The following is a 25,801-nucleotide window of genomic DNA, read 5'->3' on the forward strand; positions in this document are numbered from 1 at the left end:
AAACCAGCCTTAGGCCTAAATGCTATGTACATACTACGTGTTTAACTTGTTTTTTTAAAAAGGTGTGGTCCATACAACTTTCTCCTTGGGTTACACAACTTTTTTTTTAGCAATTTTTATGAAAAATTACACTTTGACGTAATGTTGCATGAAGTTCTCTGTATATTTTAACAATGTGCCGGTTGTCTACTTGCAGAAACTACACTGCTCAAAAAAATAAAGGGAACACTTAAACAACACAATGTAACTCCAAGTCAATCACACTTCTGTGAAATCAAACTGTCCACTTAGGAAGCAACACTGAGTGACAATCAATTTCACATGCTGTTGTGCAAATGGGATAGACAACAGGTGGAAATTATAGGCAATTAGCAAGACACCCCCAATAAAAGAGTGGTTCTGCAGGTGGTAACCACAGACCACTTCTCAGTTCCTATGCTTCCTGGCTGATGTTTTGGTCACTTTTGAATGCTGGCGGTGCTTTCACTCTAGTGGTAGCATGAGACGGAGTCTACAACCCACACAAGTGGCTCAGGTAGTGCAGCTTATCCAGGATGGCACATCAATGCGAGCTGTGGCAAGAAGGTTTGCTGTGTCTTGTCAGCGTAGTGTCCAGAGCATGGAGGCGCTACCAAGAGACAGGCCAGTACATCAGGAGACGTGGAGGAGGCCGTAGGAGGGCAACAACCCAGCAGCAGGACCGCTACCTCCGCCTTTGTGCAAGGAGGAACAGGAGGAGCACTGCCAGAGCCCTGCAAAATGACCTCCAGCAGGCCACAAATGTGCATGTGTCTGCTCAAATGGTCAGAAACAGACTCCATGAGGGTGATATGAGGGCCTGACGTCCACAGGTGGGGGTTGTGCTTACAGCCCAACACCGTGCAGGACGTTTGGCATTTGCCAGAGAACGCCAAGATTGGCAAATTCGCTACTGGCGCCCTGTGCTCTTCACAGATGAAAGCAGGTTCACACTGAGCACATGTGACAGAGTCTGGAGACACCGTGGAGAACGTTCTGCTGTCTGCAACATCCTCCAGCATGACCGGTTTGGCATTGGGTCAGTAATGGTGTGAGGTGGCATTTCTTTGGAGGGCCGCACAGCCCTCCATGTGCTCGCCAGAGGTAGCCTGACTGCCATTAGGTACCGAGATGAGATCCTCAGACCCCTTGTGAGACCATATGCTGGTGCGGTTGGCCGTGGGTTCCTCCTAATGCAAGACAATGCTAGACCTCATGTGGCTGGAGTGTGTCAGCAGTTCCTGCAAGACGAAGGCATTGATGCTATGGACTGGCCCGCCCGTTCCCCAGACCTGAATCCAATTGAGCACATCTGGGACATCATGTCTCGCTCTATCCACCAACGTCACGTTGCACCACAGACTGTTCAGGAGTTGGCAGATGCTTTAGTCCAGGTCTGGGAGGAGATCCCTCAGGAGACCGTCCGCCACCTCATCAGGAGCATGCACAGGCGTTGTAGGGAGGTCATACAGGCACGTGGAGGCCACACACACTACTGAGCCTCATTTTGACTTGTTTTAAGGACATTACATCAAAGTTGGATCAGCCTGTAGTGTGTTTTTCCACTTTAATTTTGAGTGCGACTCCAAATCCAGACCTCCATGGGTTAAAAAATGTGATTTCCATTTTTAAATTTTTGTGTGATTTTGTTGTCAGCACATTCAACTATGTAAAGAACAAAGTATTTCAGAAGAATATTTAATTAATTCAGATCTAGGATGTGTTATTTTTGTGTTCCCTTTATTTTTTTGAGCAGTGTATATGGGTATGGATTTTTATTTTATTTTGTAACTTATGTTTTATTTGTACATGTCAAAGTGTGTTTTGGCTACCAGAGGTCCAAACACCCCTGGCAGTGAAAGGGTTAAAGCATGCCATACATTAGATAAGTGTGTATTAGGGTCTCCCAGCCACCTACCACCTCCCATTTTTCCTTAAAGGTGATATTTCAGGAGTCATAAATCACTGAAAAAAGGTGCACCACAATAATATGCGACTGACCACACTGGCTAGACCCTCACGCCGATGTTAAAAGCTGAGACTTTAGCCAATATCTTCCAGTCAGGAACATATCGGAGCCCTACGCACTCCGTCAAGGTGTCTCAGTGTGGCGTGGGTCCTACCGCTAAACTACCTATCGTGTGTGAACAAAGTCTGATAGGTGCTGAGGTCCGACTCACAGCCAAACTCCTCCATACCTCCTTAGTAAGATCACTAATACAATGGGAGGGTAGGAGGAGGCTGTGAGCCCCACCTATAACAGGCCATGTGACACAGGCTACCAGGTGCACCAGAATATTACCAATGACAAGCATTAGCACATTCAATACATGTAAAGAAAAATCACTGATTAAGGCCTCATGCACACGACCGTTGTGGTGTTCCGTTCCGCAAAATGGGGTTCCGTTTACTTTTTTGTTTCAGTGTCTCTTCCTTTATTTTTGGAGGACCACCAGACATGAAGGAAGGTAAAAAAAAAGTCTAAGACAGGTTTGCCATGCAAATGATAGGAATAAAACGGACGCGGATGACAATCTTGTGTGCCTCCGCGTTTTTTAGCGGTCCCATTGACTTGAATGGGTCCGCGAACCGTTTTCCGCGGACAAGAATAGGACAGGTTATATTTTTTTTGACGGACTGGAACCACGGACGCGGAAGGCAAACGGTGCACTATCCACATTTTCAACGGCTCCATAGAAATGAATGGGTCCGCACCTGAAATGCTAAAATCGGCGAAACGGACGCGGAAGCAAACAACAGTCGTGTGCATTAGGCCTAAAGTAGCCTAAATGGGAGGAAATGCTCAACCCCAAACCCTGTAGCGTGTTTATAAATCGGGGGACCAATTCCTCCGCAAGTGATCCGTTGCTAACGGTAATCCCCAGCAAAAATGCATACAATGGAGGATTCCAGCAGCGGACCACATGCACCACAAAAACATCCTACACAAGATGAAATAATGTGTGGATGAAAATATAAAAAAAAAAAATAAACAAAAATCACTGAAAAAAGGTGCACCACAACAATATGCGACTGTGAGTCGGTACTTAGCACCTATCAGACTGTGTTCACACACGATAGGTAGTTTAGTGGTAGGACCCACGCCACACAGACTCCTTGACGGGATGTGCAGGGCTCCGATATGTTCCTGACTGGAAGATATTGGCTAAAGTCTCAGCTTTTAACATCAGCGTGAAGGTCTAGCCAGTGCCGTCAGTCGCATATTATTGTGGTGCACCCTTTTTCAGTGATTTATGTATTTTTATATTTTCATCCACACATAATTTCATCTTGTGTAGGATGTTTTTGTAGTGCATGTGGTCCGCTGCCGACATCCTCCATTGAATGCATTTTATCTGGGGATTTCCGTTAGCAACGGATCACTTGCGGAGGAATTGCTCCCCCGATTATAAACACCCTACAGTGTTTGGGGTTGAGTATTTCCTCCCATTTAGGCCACTTTATTCAGTGATTTTTATATATTTTTTTATACTTCAGAAGCCAGCAGGTCCTGAAATGCCATCTTAGTTACAAATAACACATCTGTAGAAGAAAGCTTGTAATACACTTACTGTTTTGGTAATGGAAGTGACGTCACTTGCACTGTAGATCGGACCAAAACTATTCTTCTCCTTGGTACATGTGCAAACACTCCTGAATCCACCTCATCTGCACATGCTCCAGGGACAGGAATAGTTCTGGCTCCCTATCCACACCAGAAGTGACGTCCTGTCCATAGCTCAGGCTACAAACCAAGTAAATGATGTGACATCAGAAGAAGCAGGATTTTCAGAAGAGGAGCATCCCTTGATCGGGTTCCCAAGAGGCCGATCCACTCAAATTCGGAAGGGTATATTACAAACATTCTTCTAGGGGCATGTCATGGGTAAATAAGGTAGGTGTGCGAGGCCTGCTGGATAGCAAAAAATGCCTTTAACTGAACCTTTATTCGTGTAGGAGATAATCTGCTGCTAGATGGGTGCTGCAATCCCAAATGGTGGAGTTCGGTAAAATAACTGAAATACAGCTATCGTATGTGAATAGTCACTTTAGGGAGTTTTTCCTAGAATCAACGCTTACCAACTCTCCACAGGATAGCTGATAATTGTCCACTACTAGGACTCCCACTGTTCACAAAATTAGGAGCCTCATGCCCCGAGTTTGAATGATGCAGCAGTTAAACATATGCCACTGCCGCTCCATTCACATTCTTAGTAGGAGCTGCTGGAGGGACACAGAGGCAGTGCAAACAAAGAGATGCTGCTGCTGGCTCTAGTAAGTTTTCTATCTAACCCCTAGGCTGGATTAACTGCTACAATGCTCAGTGCCACTGTACAATGTCATCCATGCTCTGTGTGCACAGTGTATGGTAGGCATCACAGCAGCTAGTCAGCCACTACTAGCTCACACACTTAAGTGAGCCACACAAAAAGTCTTGGAAAAGCATTGACTGTTTCTAATATTGCAGCAGTAAAGAAGGTAAGGTCTTGGAAGCACAAGTGGCAGTTGTGGATGAAGAAAGATCAAAAAGCCCGGAGTACAGAAGCAGGGAAAAAACAAGGACAATTGAGAATTGCTATCCTGCTCTAGAAATTGATGGCAACTAATAGCCACATACAAAATTTATGCAAGGCGGAGTTCTTGAGTGTTATAAGCGAGGTCTCTGGAGTGGCTATCTAGTCACATTAGGAATATCAGCACTCTTCCTCACTGACAAGTCCGTTTGGGAACATTGGGAACTAATTAGAAGAAGATATCAATAATTATATTTGAGCAGACAGGGCAGAAATGTACCAGATATTATCGAAAGGGTGAGAGACGTAAAATAAGATCCATGCTATCAATGCAATCAACAAATAGATTACAGATCAGATTTACAATTTATTGAAAATACATTTAAAAATTCACAGAAAAAAAAAACGTTTGATTTTCACACTCATACCAATAATAAGTGTCATGGATTCTTTTCTGTCTGATGATAATAGATGTGACACAAATTACGTGCCCATAAGTAAGTCTCAGGTACCTTTGATCTGCAACCCTGAACGAATTCAGTTGCCTACCGTAGCTGGCCTCTGGGACTGTCTCAGAATCAGACATCTGGCTACTTTGCTGTTTTAGACTAATCCAGCCCCAAAGGATTATAGATCGGAAAAAAATGACAAAGAGACAAGAGGGTCCTAACAAAAGGAGTGTATGTTAGCAGTGCTCACTAGGAGGATTGTTAACCCACTCGGCGTATGCGAGAAGTAGATGAACAACTTGAAATGACCCGAGACACGTCAAACAACAGCTCAGTGTTCAAACATGTATGAGATTCTCGCCAGTTGTGCCTTTGGGCGGCACAGCGGAACTGGTAATCAGCAGTAGTTCATTATTCCATTAGCTCTCAGAAAAATATTAATAATTCCCATCAAATAGAAGCTGCACCAATCTGTAGGATATTTCGGGCTTGTTACTATTAGTTCTTGCCCTAAAGTGTTAATTGTCTTAGAATCATTGTAGAGAGCAATTAGTTGTTATATGCTAGGGAGATATAGCTAGGAGGCCGGAGAGTGCGGAGTTTTACAAGGCTCCTTGTTACATTATGTAACTGTTTTACAGGCTTTTATGTATTATTTTTACCCACAGTCATACGGTATATCTATTTAGAGATTACTACTATTGTGGCGTAAAAAGATGCATATTATGGGGCATGCCACATTTGCAACTTTTCACTTCACTCTGCACTTTTACAACTAAGGCTACAGGCCGAAATGTCTTGTGAGTCACCAAATCGCAGAAAAAAAACGAGACAAAGAAATGTGTGTAACTTGTCTGCAACTTGCTGTCGCACGACTATTTTACGACTGTGATTTGGCTGCAAAAACAAAGTCGCAGGCGAGTCACTTCTTTATAGTCAATGGAAATGTAATGGATTAGAATCAATGGAAAAGTCATCATTGACAAATGTCGCAGTGTAGCCGTAAAAGTGGCTAGAGAAGCCAGAAGGGCTTAGTGCAAGGGCCCTGGCCTCCATAGCCAGATGGATTTACTATCATTTATGCCAGAAACTGGCAGAAATGATCTATGCCAGTTCATAGCTGGTGTGGATTTCAACTTCTGGCGCATGCAATGGAAATGTGGCAAATTTATCAAGAGGCCTGTGCCTCTTATAAACACTAGTCTTAGCATAGCTGCCCCAGTGTGTTAACAAAAAAATAATGGAGTTCACAGTTTCTTTCACATAAGGGACTCTGTTGAGTGGCCGTGGGGGTGATCTACTAAGCTAGATGTGCTAGAATACTGTCTATGCTTTGCACCACATTTATTAGGCGTTAGACACTTTGGAGAAAATGTATCAAAGACCAGCGTTTTAGGTCATTCTTTGAAATCTCCAGCACTGACGGAGGATGCAACTAATTTATGACAAGGAGCATGCCACATACTACATTAGGTGCATTCTCCAGCAGTACGTGCACCAGAATGAAATCTACTACCGCCCAGAGATGCTGTAGATTTCGGTCTTCATTTGTGTCTGAAATCAGGCGTAAATGAGGATAAATGTGGCAGACCACATTTATTGTTTATTACATTTTAAAAAACACACCTCCATTAAAAAAAAAAAATCAAAAAAAAAAATCCCGACCACATATTTGGTATGGCCGCGTCCGTAACAACCCGCACTATGCAATCATGTGATTTATTCCATATGATGTACGCAGTAAAAAAATAAGAATTGCTGTTTTTTGCATATTGTCCACTAGAATTTTTTTTTTTTTAAAGTGATCAAAAAGTATTATGTATACAAAAATTATCAAAAATAAAAGCACAATTCATCCTGCAAAATTCAAGTCCTTACATAGCTCTGTATAACTATTAATAAAGAAGTTATGGGTCTTTGTTAAAAAGTGTTTTTATTGTGCAAAAGAAGTAAAACATAAAAAAAAAACTCCACGTATTTGGTATTGCTGTAATCATACTAACCCAGAGAGTAAAGTTATCATGGCATTATGCTGAAAAATGAACGCAGCACAATTTCTAAACTTAGTTTAACATAAAAACTCAGTGGCAGTATTGCAGTTTTTAATCCAGGCCCCCATCCCAGAAAGAGTTAATAAAAGTTAACCAGTAAGTGTTGTGTATCCCAAAATGCCATTAAAAACAACTTGTTTTGCAAAAAACAAGCCCTCATAATGCTACATGGACAGAAAAATAAAAACATTATAGCTCTTGGAAAGTGACGATGAAAAAAATGAAAGAAATCACTTAGTCATTAATGCCCCAAACAGGCTGATTACTGTGGGGTTAAAAAAGACACAAAAAGAGGCGCAGGAAAATGATAAATCACCCCCTTTTGTGTGTCTCGCTCGACAAGGAAGGGATGTGACAAGGGTGTGAAATGGGTGTGACTTAGTGAAAACAATGGCACTATCTAAAGATGCACCCCATTTATCATCCAGCCTGAGCCATTGTGAGAAATATTATTAGAGTTTTTGGTCATTATAGTACACTGCTCAAAAAAAATAAAGGGAACACAAAAATAACACATCCTAGATCTGAATTAATTAAATAGTCTTCTGAAATACTTTGTTCTTTACATAGTTGAATGTGCTGACAACAAAATCACACAAAAAATAAAAAAATGGAAATCAAATATTTCAACCCATGGAGGTCTGGATTTGGAGTCACACTCAAAATTAAAGTGGAAAAACACACTACAGGCTGATCCAACTTTGATGTAATGTCCTTTAAAACAAGTCAAAATGAGGCTCAGTAGTGTGTGTGGCCTCCACATGCCTGTATGACCTCCCTACAACGCCTGTGCATGCTCCTGATGAGGTGGCGGATGGTCTCCTGAGGGATCTCCTCCCAGACCTGGACTAAAGCATCTGCCAACTCCTGGACAGTCTGTGGTGCAACGTGACGTTGGTGGATAGAGCGAGACATGATGTCCCAGATGTGCTCAATTGGATTCAGGTCTGGGGAACGGGCGGGCCAGTCCATAGCATCAATGCCTTCGTCTTGCAGGAACTGCTGACACACTCCAGCCACATGAGGTCTAGCATTGTCTTGCATTAGGAGGAACCCAGGGCCAACCGCACCAGCATATGGTCTCACAAGGGGTCTGAGGATCTCATCTCAGTACCTAATGGCAGTCAGGCTACCTCTGGAGAGCACATGGAGGGCTGTGCGGCCCTCCAAAGAAATTCCACCCCACACCATTACTGACCCAATGCCAAACCGGTCATGCTGGAGGATGTTGCAGGCAGCAGAACGTTCTCCACGGCGTCTCAAGACTCTGTCACGTCTGTCACATGTGCTCAGTGGGAACCTGCTTTCATCTGTGAAGAGCACAGGGCGCCAGTGGCGAATTTGCCAATCTTGGTGTTCTCTGGCAAATGCCAAACGTCCTGCACGGTGTTGGGCTGTGAGCACAACCCCCACCTGTGGACGTCGTGCCCTCATATCACCCTCATGGAGTCTGTTTCTGACCGTTTGAGCAGACACATGCACATTTGTGGCCTGCTGGAGGTCATTTTGCAGGGCTCTGGCAGCGCTCCTCCTGTTACTCCTTGCCCAAAGGCATAGGTAGCGGTCCTGCTGCTGGGTTGTTGCCCTCCTACGGCCTCCTCCACGTCTCCTGATGTACTGGCCTGTCTCCTGGTAGCGCCTCCATGCTCTGGACACTACGCTGACAGACACAGCAAACCTTCTTGCCACAGCTCGCATTGATGTGCCATCCTGGATAAGCTGCACTACCTGAGCCACTTGTGTGGGTTGTAGACTCCGTCTCATGCTACCACTAGAGTGAAAGCACCGCCAGCATTCAAAAGTGACCAAAACATCAGCCAGGAAGCATAGGAACTGAGAAGTGGTCTGTAGTCACCACCTGCAGAACCACTCCTTTATTGGGGGTGTCTTGCTAATTGCCTATAATTTCCACCTGTTGTCTATCCCATTTGCACAACAGCATGTGAAATTGATTGTCACTCAGTGTTGCTTCCTAAGTGGACAGTTTGATTTCACAGAAGTGTGATTGACTTGGAGTTACATTGTGTTGTTTAAGTGTTCCCTTTATTTTTTTTAAGCAGTGTATAAACAATCGTGTCCATGTTTCCAAGGCGGCCTACTCGGCTGTTACCAGCAATTGTAACGTCTCATTCACACGTCAGTTATTTCAATCAGTTATTGAGAGCCAAAACCATTAGGCCCCTTTCACATGGGCGAGTATTCCGCGCGGATGCAATGCGCGAGTTGAATGCATTGCACCCGCACTGAATACCGACCCATTAATTTCTATGGGGCTGTTCACATGAGCGGTGATTTTCACGCATCACTTGTGCGTTGCGTGAAAATCGCAGCATGCTCTATATTCAGCTTTTTTCACGCAACGCAGGCCCCATAGAAGTGAATGGGGTTGCGAGAAAATCGCAAGCATCCGGAAGCAAGTGCGGATGCGGTGCGATTTTCACACACGGTTGCTAGGAGACGATCGGGATGGAGACCCGATCATTATTATTTCCCCTTATAACATGGTTATAAGGGAAAATAATAGCATTCTGAATACAGAATGCAGTTAAATAGCACTGGAGGGGTTAAAAAAAATAAAAATAATAATTTAACTCACCTTAATCCACTTGCTCGCGCAGCCCGGCATCTCCTTCTGTCTCCTTTGCTGAACAGGACCTGTGGTGACGTCACTCCGGTCATCACATGATCCATCACATGATCTTTTACCATGGTGATGGATCATGTGATGGATCATGTGATGACCGAAGTGACGTCACCACAGGTCCTGTTCAGCAAAGGAGATGCCGGGCTCCGCGATCAAGTGGACTAAGGTTTTTTTTTTTTTTTAACCCCTCCAGCGCTATTTAACTATGCATTCTGTATTCAGAATGCTATTATTTTCCCTTATAACCATGTTATAAGGGAAAATAATACAGTCTACAAAACACCGATCACAAGCCCGAACTTCTGTGAAGAAGTTCGGGCTTGGGTACCAAACATGCGTGATTTTTCTCACGCGAGTGCAAAACGCATTACAATGTTTTGCACTCACGCGGAAAATTCGCGGGTGTTCCCGTAACGCACCCGCACATTTTCCCGCAACGCCCGTCTGAAAGAGGCCTTAGTGGAGCCTACACTGAGATCAGGTATAATGGAAAGATCGGCTCCTGTTCTTTCTTTAGAGCCAGAGTTTCGGCTCAAACTCACTGAAGGAAATCACTGACCGAACACTGACTGTGTGAATAAGGCATAAGCGTGTATACAGAGCTATTTGACAGTCATTGATAAGACGGCCTCCATGTACAACTGAGCGAAGACATAAATCTATAAAACCTTGTCCCATAAAACTATATACCAATCTGCTCAGCTCCTTCTGCTCTATAACAGGCTGCCTGCAGATTGCACTGTGTTTCCTGGTGACAGGTCCTCTAGAAGGTAAGAAAGGTTTTGTAGTACAGCCACCTGCTTTCTGGCAATTTTTTTTTTAGATGTTGGAAGACCCCTTAAAGGGGTTATCCAATTTCAAGAAAACCCCCCCATATGTGCCAGACTCCTCAACGGTAATATACTTACCCCGCTCCCGGCGCCGCTCCTGGTCCCCGCACCGCCGATGCTGCTTCTCCCTGCACACGGATGAAAACATCCAGTGTCGGGGGGGAGCAGCCAATGGCAGGCAGGGACGGGGATGAACCTCCTTAGCGTCACCAGTGATGCTAGGGAGGCTCGTCCCTGTCTGCCACTGGCTGCTCCCCCTCCCCGACACCCGATGTTTTCATCCGTGTGCAGGGAGCAGCAGCATCGGCGGTACGGGGACCAGGAGCGGCGCCGGTAGCGGGGTAAGTATATTACAGGTGAGGAGCCTGGCACATATGGGGGGGGTTTTCTTGAAATTGGATAACACCTTTAAAGCTCCAAACTCTGTCATGCAAGTGAATAACTGATAGAGCTGTGCGAAATGTGTGGAGGGGAGCAGGGTTCACACTGAATATGCTGGTAAGCAGTTCTTGCTGTATATACTTGTTACTCTTCATATCTGCCCTATACTTATGTCATTCACTGGGTGACCTCCACTTAGAGTTGATTCAGTATAGGGCCTTGAACTTACTATTTGCATCCAAGTTTCCATTTGAATCTATGATTATGTATTGTGCGACCCTGTATCACTGCTTTTGTTCTTTTGCATTTATCAGTACTTTTAGATTAATTAGACTCCAGATTTTTCTGTGGTGTTTATATACAACCCCAATTCCAGAAAAGTTTTAACTCTGTAACATGTAAATAAAAAAATGCAACAATTTACAAATCTCATAGACCAATATCTTATTCAGAAGAGATCATAGAATAAATATCAGATGTTGAAAGTGAGACATATTACGATTTCATGAAAAAAATTAACTCATTTAGAATTTGATGGCAGCAACTAGCCTCAAAAAATTGGCACGGGGCCATGTCTACCATTGTGTAGCATCCCATCTTCATCCAACAGTCTGTAAACCTCTGGGAAGTGAGGAGACTAATTCCTGGAGTTTGGGAGAGGAATGTTGTCCCATTCTTGTCTGATGAAGGATTCTAGCTGCTCAACAAGCTTGGGTTTCGTTTTTTGTGATGCGCCAAGTGTTTTCTATTGGTGAAAGGTCTGGACTGCAGGCAGGCCAGTTCAACACCAGGACAATTCTTCTGAAAAGCCATGCTTTTGTGATGGATGCAGTATGTGCTTTAGCATTGTCTTGCTGAAATATGCAAGACCTTCCCTGAAAGAGACGCTGTCTGGGACCATACACTGTTCTAAAACCTACATATACTGTTCAGAATTGATAGCGCCTTTCCAGAAGTGTAAGGCTACTTTCACACTAGCGTTCGGGGCTCCGCTTGTGAGCTCCGTTTGAAGGCTCTCACAAGCGGCCCCGAACGCATCCGTACTGCCCTAATGCATTCTGAGTGGACGCGGATCCGCTCAGAATGCATCAGTCTGGCGGCGTTCAGCCTCCGCTCCGCTCAGCAGGCGGACACCTGAACGCTGCTTGCAGCGTTCGGGTGTCCGCCTGGCCGTGCGGAGGCAAGCGGATCCGTCCAGACTTACAATGTAAGTCAATGGGGACGGATCCGTTTGAAGATGACACTATATGGCTCAATCTTCAAACGGATCCGTCCCCCATTGACTTTCAATGTAAAGTCTGGACGGATCCGTTCAGGCTACTTTCACACTTAGAAATTTTTCTAAGTTATAATGCAGACGGATCCGTTCTGAACGGATGCAAACGTCTGCATTATAGGAGCGGATCCGTCTGATGAAACATCAGACGGACCCGCTCTGAACGCTAGTGTGAAAGTAGCCTAAGCTGGCCTCCCCACAGGTAGTAATGTAACCCTATAGCATCAGAGATTGCAGGCTTTTGAACTGTGCTCTAATAACAAGCTGGATGGTCCCTCTCCTCCTGAGTCTGCAGAACATGGCATCTGTGGTTTAGAAAAATAAATTTCAAATTTTGATTCATCTGACCACAGAGCAGTTTTCTATTTTGCCTCAGTCCATTTAAAAAAGCTTTGGCTAAGAGAGGCCGGCAATGTTTCTGGATCGTGTTGACATATGGCTCCTTCTTTGCATGATGCATCTTTAAAGGATAACTGTCATATTTTTATTTTATTTGCTAGTTTATTACAGCTAGGCATGTATACCTGAGTTAGTCTGTCAATGATTGCCAAAAGATCTGTAATTACCTTATAATAACAGCTTTCATTAATGTCTCTTGTCCCTTTCCACTGCTCCCTTAAAAGACTGTTGCTATGGCTTTTCTGTCTCTGGCTAAGAAGACAGGAAGTCGGAGGGGCGGTCCTTCACACTACATGCCTGCATTAGGCTTCAGAGTGAGGAGGCGTGTCTCTCAGTAATCCAATCTGATTGGCTGACAGGAAGCTGCTGGCTACCGCAAGTGTGTATGTGACCTGAGGGAATGCAGTTTTGGCCTCAGAGAACTAGCAGAGGATACAATCTTGAGCAGATCCTCATAATGTAGGATTTAAAACAGCCGTAACTATGGGAAAAACTCAAGAAAAACAGTGGTAAGTGAAGAAACTAAAGATTGCTTTATGCTATGATAATGCTGCTGCAGCAGTAACATATGCTAAAATTGTTTTTTTTTAATGAAAATATGACAGTTATCCTTTAACTTACATTTGTCGATTGTACGGCGAACTGTGTAAACAGACAATGATCTCTGAAAGTGTTTCTGAGCCCATGCAGCGATTTACAATACCGAATCATGCCCGTTTTAATTCAGTGCCATCTGAGGCCCTGTATATCATCCAATATTGACCATCGGCCTTGTACCTTGCGCATATAGATTTCTCTAGATTCTCTGAATCTTTTGATGATATTATGTACGTTAGATGGTGGGATATTGAAAGTCTGCGCAATTTTATGTTGAGGAACATTTTTCTGAAATTGTTCTGCAATCTGTAGACAAAGTTTTTTCGCAGATTGTTGAACCTCTGCCCATCTTTGCTTCTGAGAGACTCTGCCTCTGTAATATGCTCTTTTTATACCCAGTCATGTGACTTGGTAGCAAATTGCTCCTGCAGCTATTCGTACCACTCACTTTTTCAGACTTTTGTTGTCCCGTCCCAACTTTTTTGAGATGCATTGCTGCCATCAAGTTCTAATGGAGTTAATTTTCTCATGAAATTATCTAATGTTTAACATCTGATATGTGTTCAATGATCAATTTATATTGGAACTTATAGTCAAGGTTATATAGGCATTGACCATTTGGTGATTCACAAAAATTAATCTAGTTGTCCAGCAAATATAAAAAACAAAAAAACAAAACACAGGCCCAGAAAGCAGTAAAAATAGACAGCTGGACAATCCATTTAAATAGCCATAAGAAAATGAAGGCCATCTCTGCTGACTCCCCCATAGAAATGTACTACTTTGATTGAATAAAGTAACAAGTATGATGGATCTTTGTTCCTTACCACAGTTTAGATTGTCAGTGTATCCCACCGAAATCAGAGTGATTAGCCGACATATGTAGTATGTATGGCCACCTTAAAGAACTCCTGTCCTACTATGATTTTGGTAGGGTAAAAGAATTTAAAGTTCCACTGAGAACTTCGTAAAGAAAAGCAATAAAGCATTAATACAAAACCCATCCACACTAAATTATTGGACTGCAGAGTAGAAAAGCACTTGTACACACTAATAATTTGTTCTTCTCAAGAAGTTCAAGTATTTTTTGGAGCTTGTGTCCTTTTTCAGCTCAATTTCACTTTCTATGGAATCCATGTATGAGGATTATACATCTGAATTCATCAATCTGGTATCATGGGATGGTGTAAGAGAGGCAAGAGAAACAAATATATATCTGAAGCACTCACCTCATTACCGCCAACAGCTTTGGTCAAAATGACTGCTGAGGAGACCGGTGGGGGCATACAGCTCACCGTCTGTAGACTGCAAAAACATAACTCCAATTAGGAAAAGAAAAAACATAGCTCTTCAAAACAGTTTGTAAGGAACTGAAAAGGTACACTTATCTTCTCATAAATGGGTCATAATAAAACAATATAAAATAACATGTCCACTAGAGAGCATCCTACAGAGAGCATCTCCTTCCAACTGCTTTCCTCTCACCTTATGGACACTGGAAGTACAAGTAGCAATGTAACGAAGACACATTTCACTGTCCGTACAAAAACAAATCCAGGTCTTCAGAAAATAAGGGGTAGTTCCATAGCGTACTCCCATCACACACCCAAAACACAAAGCTGACCATACATATTAAAATGTTGCAGACCCCTAATCCCTAATGTCCCCAGTTCTTACAATGCAGTCCTTTCTTACATTTTAATGTGCCTTTGATAGTCCAGCACTTGTTTACAGCACAGAAATTCTATATAATGTGGAATTTTAGAGAAGCTATAGAAGATTGGGTGAACGTTTTATTTTGAACTTTCATCCTGAAGGTTTTATACAAGTGAGTGTACTTAAAGGGGGATTTATGGAGAATTGTTCACAACAAAGGGTTAAAAGCCATATTCACCCTCACCAACCCACTGCTGCTGTTCCAATGCTGGTTGGGTCCCAGCTGGACACACTGGAAATGCCTGCTCAGCCAGTCATGGGATGTAGTGTAGCAATGACCCGTCTTAGGCCTCATCCACATGACCATATCCATTTTGAGATATGCAAGCCGCGGATCTGCAAAATATGGATAATGGCCGAGTGTATGCTGCTATTTTCACACACTCTCTTCACCAGAACAGACAAAGCAAAATGGACAAAAATAGGGCATGTTCTATAATTTGCGGAATGGCCACACAGATGCGGACAGACAGCACATGGTTTTTGTAATGTAGACCCATAGAAATGAATGGGCCCACATGCAGTCTGCAAAAATAAAGCGGACTGGACGTGGGCCAAAAATACAGTTGTGTACATGAGGGCTTAGTTAGTGATTTGCTGAATCGTCCTTTTCAGGGGTTTCTGATGTATCTAGCCAGGACCAGGAAGCAAAGAGCAGCCGGGACTCGAGGGCGGGTATGGTTTATTTTTCATTTTTATTTATATAGTAATATCTCAAAACCTGGCAACTACCAGGCCACCTACCTATAATGAATTAAAATAATTTTAGTGTAGTTAATCTTAAAAAAATAAATATTTGCATAGCAACAAAATGTATGTCTTAACCAAACAGCACATAATGAGTGACATTCTTTCCAATGACTAGTACTCAGTATTAGAGGGGGAAAAAAAGAGACAATGCAGCAGCACCCTGCAAATCAGATAAAGTACAATAATGCCAAAAATTATAGTGCTAATGCTACGCTTATTTATAAAGCGAGATGCTTGGCCAATGCATTTTGTACAAAACTATCTAAGCCCGTCTGCCGTACATCAAGGCGATGTCTGTTAGACGGTTCCTAACACTAAATACTACCTGTTATGCGCCATAATGACCGCCATAAAATTCAGGGAGTGTTGGATCCACTCTGCTTTTTACCATTTTTGGTGCCATAATGGCCTCCATTACAAGGGATGCAGGTACCAACATGCATGCCGAGCCCACTCCATACCTTTCCTTGTGCCAGACAGCTTCCAATGAATGTCTGGCACAAGGAAAGGTATTGAGTGGGCTCGGCATGCATGTTGGTACCTGCATCCCTTGTAATGGAGGCCATTATGGCACTAAAAATGGTAAAAAGCAGAGTGGATCAAGCATGCATGTGGATCCAACACTCCCTGAACTTTATGGCGGCCATTATGGTCGCATAACAGGTAGTATTTAGTGTTAGGACCCGTCTAACAGAGATCGCCTTGACGTACGGCAGACGGGCTCAGATGGTTTTGTACAAAATGCATTGGCCAAGCATCTCACTTTATAAATAAGCGTAGCATTAGCACTATAATTTTTGGCATTATTGTACTTTATCTGATTTGCAGGGTGCTGCTGCATCGTCTCTTTTTTTCCTCTAGGTCTTTGCCATGGCGGCGTGCACCTGCGCACTGGGAGGTGCTGACTAACCCCCTTTTTTTGCAGATAGTACACAGTATTGTCACTGTACATGTATACAGTAAATGCCTAACCAGATCTGTGAGCTAAACCCCCAACTACAACACAAATGTACACATTTACATGTGGTTTTACTGCGGTTCGGTAATGATGGGGCCCACTGCCACAACAGAACTGCCCGTAAGTATCTACCCTTACAGCTAGATTTCTTACTTTAACATATTTCCCTTAATTGCCTTAAATGATCAATTTCTTATACTTATCGCAACCAATACACAACAAGGCCCCTGAGTATCATAGCAATAGCTAATTGTGCTGACCACAATCCCTATTCTCGCTTCTACCTAAACAGCATTGAATATATAGCTCCCTTAGGGAGAAATTGAACAGCTCTCATAATCATTTGTGCTAAGGGAGACTGCAGTACATTGCAAACCCTGGTAATACAAAAAGAGTTGAAAAATGATCTATTGTACAGTCATGTGCTGGTAGGCATAGATGTAGAATCCAAAATTTAATTTTGATGATGTATTACACAAGTGATGCAATAAAGATTTTGTGCAGATTCAGTTTGGAGTAAATCAGATTTTTGTTTTTCAGCAGTGCGCCTTAACCTTTCAGACTTGCCTTCTTTTGTTTTCCATCTTAAAATTATGCAGAAATACTACATTTTTATTCTGACTGTAAAGTGGGCTACCAATGGAAAATCACTTTCATGTATGTAGATCTTGATTGCATAGCCCCGCTAGAGATATGCAGAAAGACAACTCGTGGGGAATATATAAAATTCAGGACAGCAAAAAATGCAACAATACAAGCTATGGGGAAGACAAATAACTCTAGCTTTTAGGAAGTGAGAGTATGGTTTTACAGGGTAGTCTTCCAGGATAGCAGCTACATGACTGGCTCGAGCATTTAGAGGAAAACCACCCTACAAGAACTGCTATCCTGTGAAACTGCATTCTGATTTCTTGGATTTCAGGGCACTATCAGTGGGCAGTCCATCAATCCTAAAGGACCAAGGTTATCAATATCTGATTGTTGGAGGTCTGACTCCAAGCACCCCCACAATTAGCATGTTGATGGGTTTGCAGTGCTTGGACGTGTGCTGCAGCCTTATCATAGTATACCAAGCACAGCACCATACATTGTGTAGTGGCTGTGCTTGGTATTGCAACTCAGTCCCATCTCCATTCACCTGAACGGGACTGCGTTGCACAAAGAGACTGAAAGACGTTTTGTCATAGGCCAAGGAAGAGGATGCAGCAATCGTTCAAGCACTGCAGCCACATCCAACAGCTAACCGGTAGAGTGCCAGGAGTCAAACCCCCTCAGATCGGATACGGATGACCATTACAGGGGATAGGTCATCAAGAAGTCCAAGAAAACACTTATAAAAGGAAGAGGTCATCAGAAAATTACATACTGTTTGAATCAAGTTATGTTAAACACATTTTAAAATAATTTTTATGGATATTTTTAGTTTTCCATGTCACTATCTCTGTTGAAAAAAAACTTAAATCCTGGAGTTTTTGCACTGGTCACTAAGCCTAATAACAGGCACCACTTCTTGGTCTGCAGAGATCAATTTTCAGCAGTCATCTCATGTTATTATAGGCAGGATCAGAATGACAGACACATTCATTTCACACGACTCCATCAGAATTTCTGGCATTTCCTGTGGTTAAAAAACTTTGCTTTCAATCTGGCTTGTATGCCCCTCCCACATGCCACAGATTGGAGCTAGGTGCTTGAAAATGTGATCATCTGCAGATCTTGGCAAAACCTGCTACCTCCTCAAATTGCATAACCTTACACCTTGTCCTTCTAGGTGTATATAGTGCTAGCATGTTCAGCAGCACTTTAAAGACATTGTCGTCACTTGCTGTTTACAATCTGAATACCTTACCATTATGTCCTTCTTGGTGTTGTAATTTCAATGTTGAGGATAGATAGATAGATAGAGAGACACAGAGGATCCACCATTCACAATGATATCACCACTTATCTACTTCCTCCTGACCTCTACACAGGTCACAGAACATGGCAAGAAAGAAAATCTCCCATAGAAGTCATGGGGTTATCTCCTGTCCATTGTGTCTATGGCCCATGGTGCTGTAAAGCATATTTTTAAATGCTGTTAAGAACAGCTCGGGCAAGGTGGCTGCCCTCATTATCAAGCTCAGGAAACAGAATTTTAAAAAAAATATTTAAAAAAACATAAAAGATTAAACAGATTAAAAAAAGGCTGTGTGTCACTATCTGGTTTTAACAAAACACCAAAAGGCAAAAAAAATGATAGGTGACACATTGCCATTAAGTAACTTTTTATATAACTAGTATAATAGCAAGGTTCAGTTTTTTGATCCTGCCAGGCCATAGAGGAGAATATAAATGAACTGGAATGATTTAATGCACTCGTACATCTCTCACTATTGTCTTTGGGAGCTGGCCCCATCATTCTCTCTTTCTTTGAGAGTTGTAATTCAATGAAGGTTTGAATCTTTTCCATGATCCCCTGCTATATTCATCCAGCCTTTCAAATCCTAAGGGAGTTACCAGTTAAAAATCTGAAACACATTAAGCACTTGAAATGATTATAAGGGGCCAATTTCGAAAGTATTCTTGACATGGGGACAGCAGAAGGGAAGACTGTATGTCTGCAGTGGAATGGGAATAAAGGACACTTATTAGCGCTTAACGAAGAGCTCAGTGTCACACATGAGACGATCCGATTTAAATATAAGAAGGTTTCACGCTCCACGTGATGAATGCAACTGATTGGCTGATGTGGTTAGCTTAATTTCTCTTGACATCTTAATCCTTCCTCCTCGTCATCTAGCCACAGAAAATTAACATAAATCAGAAACATCAGCAATAGGAAGACTTTTAAATATTTTACTCTGCGTGCACAGTTAAAGCACATACATTTGTTATTCTCCAAAGTCGCCTTTTTTTTTCTTCCAATTTTGCTTGGGTTTTCTTTTGTGAACCTTTACATGTAGGACCATTTAATAATAGGAATACATTCAAAGTATGGATAATAGCAACACTGGAAATGTAGTTATGATAATTCTGTGAATAAAAAAAGGTTTTGACTAAAACAGCAATGTGTAGTATTCTACTAAGGAACCGTGTAATTTACTGCACTTAAAGGAGAAGTGCCACAAAAAAAAGATTTACATTTTTCGACCCATCTGAATATAATTATAAATTTACCATATCCACTGAGCTATTCAATAAAATGTATCTATATAGCGCCACCTGCTGTTTGTTCTTTTCCTTATTTCTATGCTACATACTGCACTGAGGTGGTCGCACATGCTCAGTTTAAATCTTCAATTGCAACCAGCCTTATCTTCTATTAGAAGCTGTGGCAGTTACAGGGGAAGAACTGCAGCAGAAAGAACATGCCCTGAGAAAGGATACACCCCCTGAGCAGCCAGTCTCAAATAAATCTAGCAGAATAATTGGAGAAATGAATGGGGAGATCTCTGGTTTCACGTGAGATACAGGGCTGGTGTCAGAAACAGATTGTCATGTACTACATGATGATTTTCATTTTTTACATTAATCATGGCATAATCCCTTTAACGAGGTTGTCCAGGATTGTGATAGTGATGGCCTATCCTCAGGACACCCTACACCTTGTAGCCTCAGCACTGGAACTGCTCGGTCCACTACACAATGGACGAAGCTGTGTAGTAGCAGTGAGAGTTACAGTAGATTGTCCGGGGTGCAGGGTATCAAACCCCTTGAGGACAAACCATCAATATCAAGCCCTGGACAACCCTTCTAAGAAAAGGCGTTAATAGTAGCACCACAATATTGCCATTTGTGTGAACTGGACTTTAAAAAAATAATAATAATAATAATATTTTGGGGCCCTAGGAGGGCTTGTGTTTTGTAGGGCAAGCTTTCTTTTTGAGCTGCACACGCCTGTTTTTTTATCATTATTTATTCTGTTTTTCTAGGAGGCAACATGAACGAAAATTTGAATTCTGGCATTTTTTAACATGTTGTTCACTAGAGATGAGCGAATTCCCACGTAACTCAAGTGGATTTTGAAGCGGATCAGTCATGGATTTACCTGTGAATTCTCAAGCGAAAGCCACGGCAGATTTTTACTGCTTAATGTAACTCCTGTGTGGACATACCCTTAGTAAAGCAAATTAAATTATTTGTACAGCTTTTAATTTCCATAGAATATGATGCAAGACATACCCCTTTAACAGCCATTCATTGATGGGCGTAAGTGACAGCACTTGGAGGAAAAACCATATTGCTGTTGGGAAGAAGACGAGTGTGAACACCTGGACGAAGAGGTGAAGCTTCACATGCATCAGAGCACTGGTGAGTTCCTGGAAAAAGAATGGACATCAACAATATTTGTGAATACTAAAATTACGTAAAAATGCAACAAATATGAGGAACATACACTACATCGGTGAACAAAAGCCATTTTTATGAATACACCCAATCACAAAATCAGTTCCTTTGCAAGAAATAGCTTGCACCATACATGTACACAATGCAGCAAGAAAACAGATATAAAATACACTTTATTAAAGTGCATAAAGCTAGAATCAGCTAGCCTTGCAAAAGCTAACAAAATAAAGACCTACAGTCTACAAATGTAGACGATAATAAATATGTAGAAATATTGTTTGCCACAGAGCCCTCTGACCTAACATAAAGAACTCCTCTATGTAGACGGTACGGTGTGCTTTTCTAGTGAAATTGGATTGATGACAAACTCCCCATAAAGAATCATTAGACTGTGCTTCATAAATGATTCCATAATGTTCAAGAACATAAAATTTATATAGGAGGTGCTGACTGAATACGGCCGCATAACCCAATCTAAGGGCCCATTCAGACGGCCGTATGAACAGGTCCGCACCCGTTCCGCAAAATTGCCATTCATTTCAATGGGGCCACAAAAGATGTGGACAGCACACCGTGTGCTCTCGACATCTGTGGTTGCGTTCCGCGTAGGGTTGTTGCGGGTATCGAAATTTCGATACCCAATCGATACTTTTGTCCCGGTATCGATACGATACCGGGATTTCCGTTTTTTCGATACTGGGCTGCGCTTCTGCGCAGTCTAGTATCTCTGAACATGAGCGCGCTGCTATCGGCGCGCTCATGTTCTCTCTCAGCAGCACGGGGAGAAGAAAGCTGTCCTCCCTCCCCCTGTGCTGCTGCCGCTGCCACCAATGAGAAGAGAGGGGCGGAGGAGGGGCGGCAATGAGAAGAGAGGGGCGGAGGAGGGGCGGCAATGAGAAGAGAGGGGGTGGAGGAGGGGCGGCAATGAGAAGAGAGGGGCGGAGGAGGGGCGGGCGCACTGCGCCACCAATGATAGGATTACTATCGGAGCGATGGGAGGAGACATCAGCTTCACTAGTGGGCGTTCCTTTTCCCTGCGCTGCGATTGGACAGCGCTACAGCCAGGGAGAAGGAACGCCCACTAGTGAAGCTGATGTCTCCTCCCATCGCTCCGATAGTAATCAGCAGCATGTGGAGCAGGAGAGGAGACAGTAATGGGGCACTGCGGGCGAACGGAGCGGCGCCCAGGACTAATGGTGAGTGCTGAGACATCGCTGGGCGCCGCTCTGTGTGGCCTAATAGTGAAAGTCTGGACTCATATACAGTAGTCAGTCTTTAACACATACAGGAGGCGGGTGCCGGCAGCAGAATCGCATTGCCGGCACCCTGCCCCTGACAGGGAGCTGCGATCAGCGGCAGTTAACTGCCGCTGATCTGCTAGTACCCGCCTCCTGTATAAAGGGGTAAAATCATTGGTGGTGCAGTGTGCCCCCCCCCCCCTCAATCCCCCCATCCCATTAAAATCATTGGTGGCACAGTGCGCCGGCCCCTCTCAACCCTCCAGTATTAAAATCATTGGTGGCAGTGGCCACAGGGACCTCTCCACTCCCCTTCATTGGTGGTGCAGTGGCAGCTTCTGATCGGAGCCCCAGCTGTGTAAGCCTGGGGCTCCGATCGGTTACCATGGCAGCCAGGACGCTACAGAAGCCCTGGTTGCCATGGTAACATCCCTGATGCTGTGTGCACAAAGCACAGAGCAGCAGGGACAGTGTGGAGTCCTATTCACCCTGATAGAGATCTATCAGGGTGAATAGGAAAAGGGATGAAAGATCCCAGGTTCTAGCCCCTAAGGGGGGAAATAGTTATTAAATAAAAAGTGAAAAAAAAAAAACACTAAAATATGAAGTATAAATCACCCCCCTTTTCCCAATTTCACATATAAAATATATAAATAAACATATTACATCGCCACGTCAGAAAAGTCCAAACTATTAAAATATAAAAAAAAAATCTAGGTGGTGAATGCCGGAACAGAAAAAATAAAATAAAAACTGCGCGATTTGCCATTTTTAAAAATGAGGAATGCACGTGGCTTTTTTTGTTTATTTTTTTCGCGTGGTATCGAATGGTATCGAGTATCGCAATACTTTTTCATGGTATCGAAACCGAATCAAAAATTTGGTATCGCAACAACTCTAGTTCCGCGGCAAGGATAGAGCATGACCTATTCTTGTCGGCGACATTTTTATAATGGGCCTCCCGTTCCTTTACGCAAATTGCGGAAGACACATGGGCCGCATCTGTGTTTTGCGGGTCCGCAACTTGCCCAAAAATTTAGAAGAAACCATGCCCAAAAATTTACAAAAATATAAATCTTGTCTCTGTTTTACAAAAGAAGTGGAACCACAAGGCAGAACGCAGTAATACAACAGCAGATGTTCTTCAAACAGATGCTTCTTATTAACTGCTGGAAAATCAATATTTCACCTCCTCCAGAGAATATATAGTTACCACATGGTATATGCAAAGCCATTCTCCGCACAGCTGAGGTGCAAAGCATAGGTTTGATTGCATGTTGTGTGGTCAAGATGACAGATTTGTCATTGCGGATTTCCGTGTGGCAAATCCGTGAATACCAGCAAAGTGGATAGTTTTAAAAAACTTTTTCTACACGCTGCATGCAAAAACCGCAGCATATTCTGACCTGTGGTGCAGATTTGAAGTCTTCAGCATGACCATTTATGCTGCGGAACTTATTTCTCGGCAAAAAATCTGCAGTGAGTTACATGTGGACTTTGCCACAGACGGCATGCTATGCATTGCAAAGGGTCAAATCCAAGTGGCATAAATTGACAAGCTGTGCTTTTAAACTCTTCATCATAGGTTAAAATTCCACTGTAATTTTTTTCCAGAAGCATGTGGATGAGATTTGCACACGGTACAGATAATCCACAAAACTGCACATAAATCCACACTATTTACCACATTTTCTGGTTCGGATTTGATGCAGATTTTCCGCAGATCTCTCCCTTCCATTGAAAAGGTTCAAATCCACACAAGAAAAATGCAACTGATATGCTGCAGAGTTCAAAGTGCGCACAGCAGGTCAATTTCTGCACCCAATCAAAAAGCAAAGCGTACATGAGATTTGTCTAGTCTCATACACTTTGCTGGTGCTGTATTAAACTGGTGTTTTTCCACATAAAAATAAATAAAATCAGCGAGCAAAAACCGCACGTATTCTGCATTGTAGGTAGGTACCCTAAAAGTTGCTTTCCACCCGCAGTCTGGTGGCAGAAATTCTGCAGCATCTCCATCCAATGGGAATATACATTAAAGCGTGTATTACCAGGGCAATTGAGCAAGCGACTGTCAGGAGGGAAGCGTTCCGTCTCCGTAATCACCTGCTAGATAACAGAGGAGACCGCTGCTAATAGATGCAGCTATCTCCTCCGCAGCATGAGAAGGAGCGATCGATATGCTATTGCTCTTCCCCATGCTGTCTAGTGGTTTGCCGGTGGCAGATCGTAATTAGACAGCACAATCTTCTGCCGGCAAATGATGATTTTTAAAGGTATTTTTGCCATCTCAGACAATGGGGGCATATCGCTAGGAAATATGCCCCCATTGTCTGATAGGTGCGGGTCCCAGCTCTGGCACCCGCACCTACAATGAGAACAGAGCGGGGAAATGAATGGAGGGCGCACTGCGCATGCGCGCCCTCCATTAATTTCTATGGGGCCGCCGAAAATAGCTGAGCGCTGGCTCGGCTATTTCCGTCTGCCCCATAAAAATGAATGGGAGCAGGGGCCGTGCATACGCGGTGCGCTCCCATTCACTTATATGGTAGCAGCGCTTTGTGGTGGACGGACCCCGGGAAATCCGAGGTCCTTCAGCCACAGCTCTCCCCGCTCCGTTCCCCATTCAACCTCTGGGACCCGCACCTATCAGACAATGGGGGCATATCCTAGTGATATGCCCCCATTGTATGTGATAGAAATACCCCTTTAAGTGTGTTTTAAAAAAATCACAATTGTAATACTGCCGCAGATTGCCCAATGAATGAGCAAACACTTGTTTATTTCTCTTGGACATAAGTATTCAGACCCTTTGTTACGACACTTGAAGATCTGGGGGCCTCCTATTTCTTTTGTTCATCTTTGAAATGTTTCTGCACCTTAACTGGAGTCCATCTGTGGTAAATTCAGGTGACTGGACAGGATTTAGAAAGACACCCCCTGTCTATATAAGGTCTCACAGCTGACAATGCATATCAGAGCAAAAACTAAGCCATGAGGAGGAAAGAACTGCCTGTAGAGCTCAGAGACAGCATTGTGTAGAGGCAAAGATCTGGATAAGGCTACAATTAATTTCTGCTGCAATAAAATGTCCCAAGAGAACAGTGGCCTCCATAATTGTTAAATGGAAGAAGTATGGAAAAAATAGGACTCTTCTAGAGCTGACTGACCCACCAAACTAAATAATCAAGGAGAATGGCCTTGGTAAGAGAGGTGACCAAGGACCTAATTGCTCACTCTAGCTGAGCTCCAAAGACCATGTGTGCAGAGAGGTGAAACTTCCAAAAGATCAAGCATCACTGCAGAACTCCACCAATCTGGGCTTTATGGCAGAGTGGCCTGATAGAAGTCTCTCATCAGTAAAGACACATGAGTTTGCAAGAAAAAAAACACCTAAAAGGAGTGTGAGAAACAAGATTCTCTGGTCTGATGAAATGTCAGAACTATTGGTTCTAAAAGGAATACATCTTATAAAGGCGTATACAGATTACAATATGAAAATGAACATTAGGAGAAGCCATCTTGTCTGATTTTGTGAGAAGGGCAATATGAGTTCAAACCCTTTGGCCTTAGAATCACTAACGCCGAGATTAAAGGTGTTCTGCAGTTTTTTTTTAAACTGATGATCTATCCTCTAGATAGATCATCAGC

At 43.1% G+C, this 25,801-nt stretch overlaps 1 protein-coding gene across 1 annotated transcript in view; it reads right to left on the reverse strand.

Annotated features, from left to right (window-relative positions):
- The window catches only part of SLC10A7 (solute carrier family 10 member 7), a 251,656-nt gene that overhangs the window by 161,957 nt on the left and 63,898 nt on the right, over positions 1-25,801 (reverse strand). The window contains exons 3-4 of the mRNA XM_040418521.1: positions 20,748-20,884; positions 14,389-14,464 (exon numbers count right to left, since the gene is read on the reverse strand). Of these exons, the coding sequence (XP_040274455.1) occupies positions 14,389-14,464; positions 20,748-20,884 (213 nt within the window). The remainder of the gene's footprint in view (positions 1-14,388; positions 14,465-20,747; positions 20,885-25,801) is intronic.

This window comes from Bufo bufo, chromosome 2 (genome assembly GCF_905171765.1).
Source record: "Bufo bufo chromosome 2, aBufBuf1.1, whole genome shotgun sequence".
NCBI classification, from domain to species: Eukaryota; Metazoa; Chordata; class Amphibia; order Anura; family Bufonidae; genus Bufo; species Bufo bufo.